This window comes from Salvia splendens, chromosome 10 (assembly GCF_004379255.2).
Source record: "Salvia splendens isolate huo1 chromosome 10, SspV2, whole genome shotgun sequence".
NCBI lineage: Eukaryota > Viridiplantae > Streptophyta > Magnoliopsida > Lamiales > Lamiaceae > Salvia > Salvia splendens.
In genome coordinates this window covers 29586627-29589428 of record NC_056041.1, presented here as the reverse complement: position 1 = coordinate 29589428, position 2802 = coordinate 29586627, and the positions used below count along the sequence as shown (strand labels likewise).

The following is a 2802-nucleotide window of genomic DNA, read 5'->3' as shown; positions in this document are numbered from 1 at the left end:
GTGGCGATGTGTTGGAGCAGTACTTAGCCATCATATACTGAGCCCAGAGGTAATTCTGTTCCCGGAAGCGCCACCATATTTTGATATTAAAGGCTCGGAGCACTTCCTTGAAACTACGGATTCTTAGACCTCCTTCGGCGGTGGGAAGGCATATCTGGTCCCAATTGATCCAATGGGTCCTTTTCCTCTCATTTGAGCTAATGCATTAAAAAAACTGAGCCGTTTGCTGATCCAGTTGTTTGAGGGCCCCGGCTATCGGTTCGATGGCTTGGAAGATGTGGACCGGGACCGCCTCAAGGGTGCTCTTAATGAGCGTAAGTCTTCCCCCAAAGGATAGGTACCGATGCGCCCAACCGGAGATCCTTTTTGCAATTTTTTCCCGGAGAAACATAAACATATCTGTGCGCTTGATTCCCCGATATATGGGAACACCCAAATAAAGGAAAGGAAACGTTCCCCGGGAAAAGCCTCCTTCAGATTGGATTGAGTTAGTCCATTGCCCCGTGGGTTTCAGCAATGTAGAAGTTGCTCTTGGCAAGGTTGATTTGCTATCCTGAGACTCTCTCATATCCGTCGAGGAATGCTCTAAGTTGATGTAGGGGATTCGTGGCCGCTTGTGTGAACATGATGATATCGTCGGCATAGGCTAAGTGGCTGATCTCCATGCATCTTCGGTAAGCCTTGAATGTCATATCCCTTTGGCTGAGAATGAGCTTGTCGAGGGCCCTCGAAAGGTAATCCGCGGCAATCACGAACAGGGCAGGGGAGATAGAGTCTCCTTACCTGAGTCCCCGGGTGGATTTGAAGAAGCCCGCAGGGGCCCCATTAATGAGGACCGAGAACCAGCAAGTCCCAATGCATCTTTCAACAAGCGAGACCCATGAGTCCGGGAACCCCATACACTTTAGGACCTTGATGAGGAAAGGTCATTGGACTCTGTCATAGGCCTTATCCATGTCAATCTTAATCGCTACATTTGGGGCTGGTGTGCACCTTGTAAGCTTGTGGAACATCTCTTGGGCGAGGAGGACATTGTCATTGAGGAGCCGTCCTTTCCCAAATCCACTCTGGTTCGGGGAGATAACCTGTGGGAGATTCTTGCCGTTAGTATTTTGGTGATGATTTTGTTAATGACATTACATAGGCTAAAGGGTCGGTAATCAGCCCACGACTCGGGTGATTCCTTTTTGGGGATGAGGATAATGTTTGTGGCCATGAAGCTTCGAGGGAGATAGGCCCCATTGAAGAACTGCTCGACTGCTTCCACAACATCCGGCCCCACTATCCTCCAACAAGCTTGGTAGAAGGTGGCCGAGAACCCATCAGGTCCTGATTTACTGTCTCCTGAGATATCAAAGACGACTCGTTTGACTTTCTCCGTGTCTGGTGGGTTAGAGATATCTGCAAGTTGTGCGGACGGAGGGGGAGTTTTTGGATCATGTTAAGGTCTGGTTCTGAAAGCACCGGGTTGTCGGGTGCAAGGAGGTTTTTGTAAAATTCGACCGCTGACTCTTTAATCTCTGCCTCATCTGTGAGCTCACGCCCATTCACATGGATAGAATGGATGCGTAGTCGGACGCTTTTTTGTCTCACCCAGCTTTGGTAGAACCTAGTGTTTTTGTCTCCCTCGGCCAACCACCTATGTGTTGCTTTTTGACGCCAATAGTCCTCTTCCATCCCAAGGAGGAGAATATAGTTGGCGATGTTTTTGTTAATCGCGATCCTGTTCACGGGCGTTGGGTCTGCCTCAAACTCGGCTTGGGCCATAGCAATCTTATCTTCCATACTCTTGAGATTGGAGTGAATGTTCCCAAAGATCTCTTTGTTCCACCTCTTAAAGGCCTTTTTGATCCTTGCTAGCTTAATCTCCAGGTTTATAAGTCCACCCGCCCCCGTAGGTTCATCCCAAACATCTTGCACTAGATCCGCAAAGCCTTCGTGTCGGATCCACATATTTTGGAACCTAAAGGCTCTGCCTCCAGTGGTGTTGTTCAACACCTTGCACCTTGCGAGGACCGACCCCTGGTCCGACGAGACCCGAGGGAGGTTGGTCACCATTGTTGCCTCAAAGATCCTAGTCCATGTCTCACTTACCAACACTCTATCCAGCCTTTCAAACAACCAGTTCTTGGCCCATGTATACTCTGAACCATCGAATCCCGGATCGAGAAGTCTGCAATCTTCAATTGTTTCCGCAAAATCAACCATCTCGGCTTGTCGGTTGGTGTCGCTACCGGCCCTATCTCGTTGTGATATATCGTGTTAAAATCCCCACCGATCAACCATGGTGTTCCCTCTCCGAGGCATGATAACTCCCTCATCTTGTCCCATAGTGGATATCTTTCTGTTCTTGTGCATTTTGCATAGACGACCGAGATGGCGATGCGGCTTCCCATGCGAGGCATGCTCTAAGTTGATGTAGGGGATTCATGGCCGCTTGTGTGAAGATGTTAATATCGTCGGCATAGGCTAAGTGGCTGATCTCCATGCATCTTCGGGAAGCCTTGAATGTCATATCCCTTTGGCCGAGAATGAGCTTGTCGAGGGCCCTCGAAAGGTAATCCGCGGCAATCACGAACAGGGCAGGGGAGATAGAGTCTCCTTACCTGAGTCCCCGGGTGGATTTGAAGAAGCCCGCAGGGGCCCCATTAATGAGGACCGAGAACCAGCAAGTCCCAATGCATCTTTCAACAAGGGAGACCCATGAGTCCGGGAACTCCATACACTTTAGGACCTTGATGAGGAAAGGTCATTGGACTCTGTCATAAGCCTTATCCATGTCAATCTTAATCGCTACATTTG

The 2802-nt window shown here is 49.4% G+C and overlaps 1 protein-coding gene across 1 annotated transcript; it reads right to left on the bottom strand.

Moving 5' to 3' along the window:
• Positions 1-1281: 1281 nt before the first annotated feature.
• On the bottom strand, positions 1282-2208 carry LOC121752883. Its single transcript, XM_042147974.1, has one exon. The coding sequence runs from the start codon at positions 2206-2208 to the stop codon at positions 1282-1284; it is 927 nt and encodes a 308-aa protein (XP_042003908.1).
• Between the last annotated feature and the right edge of the window lie 594 nt (positions 2209-2802).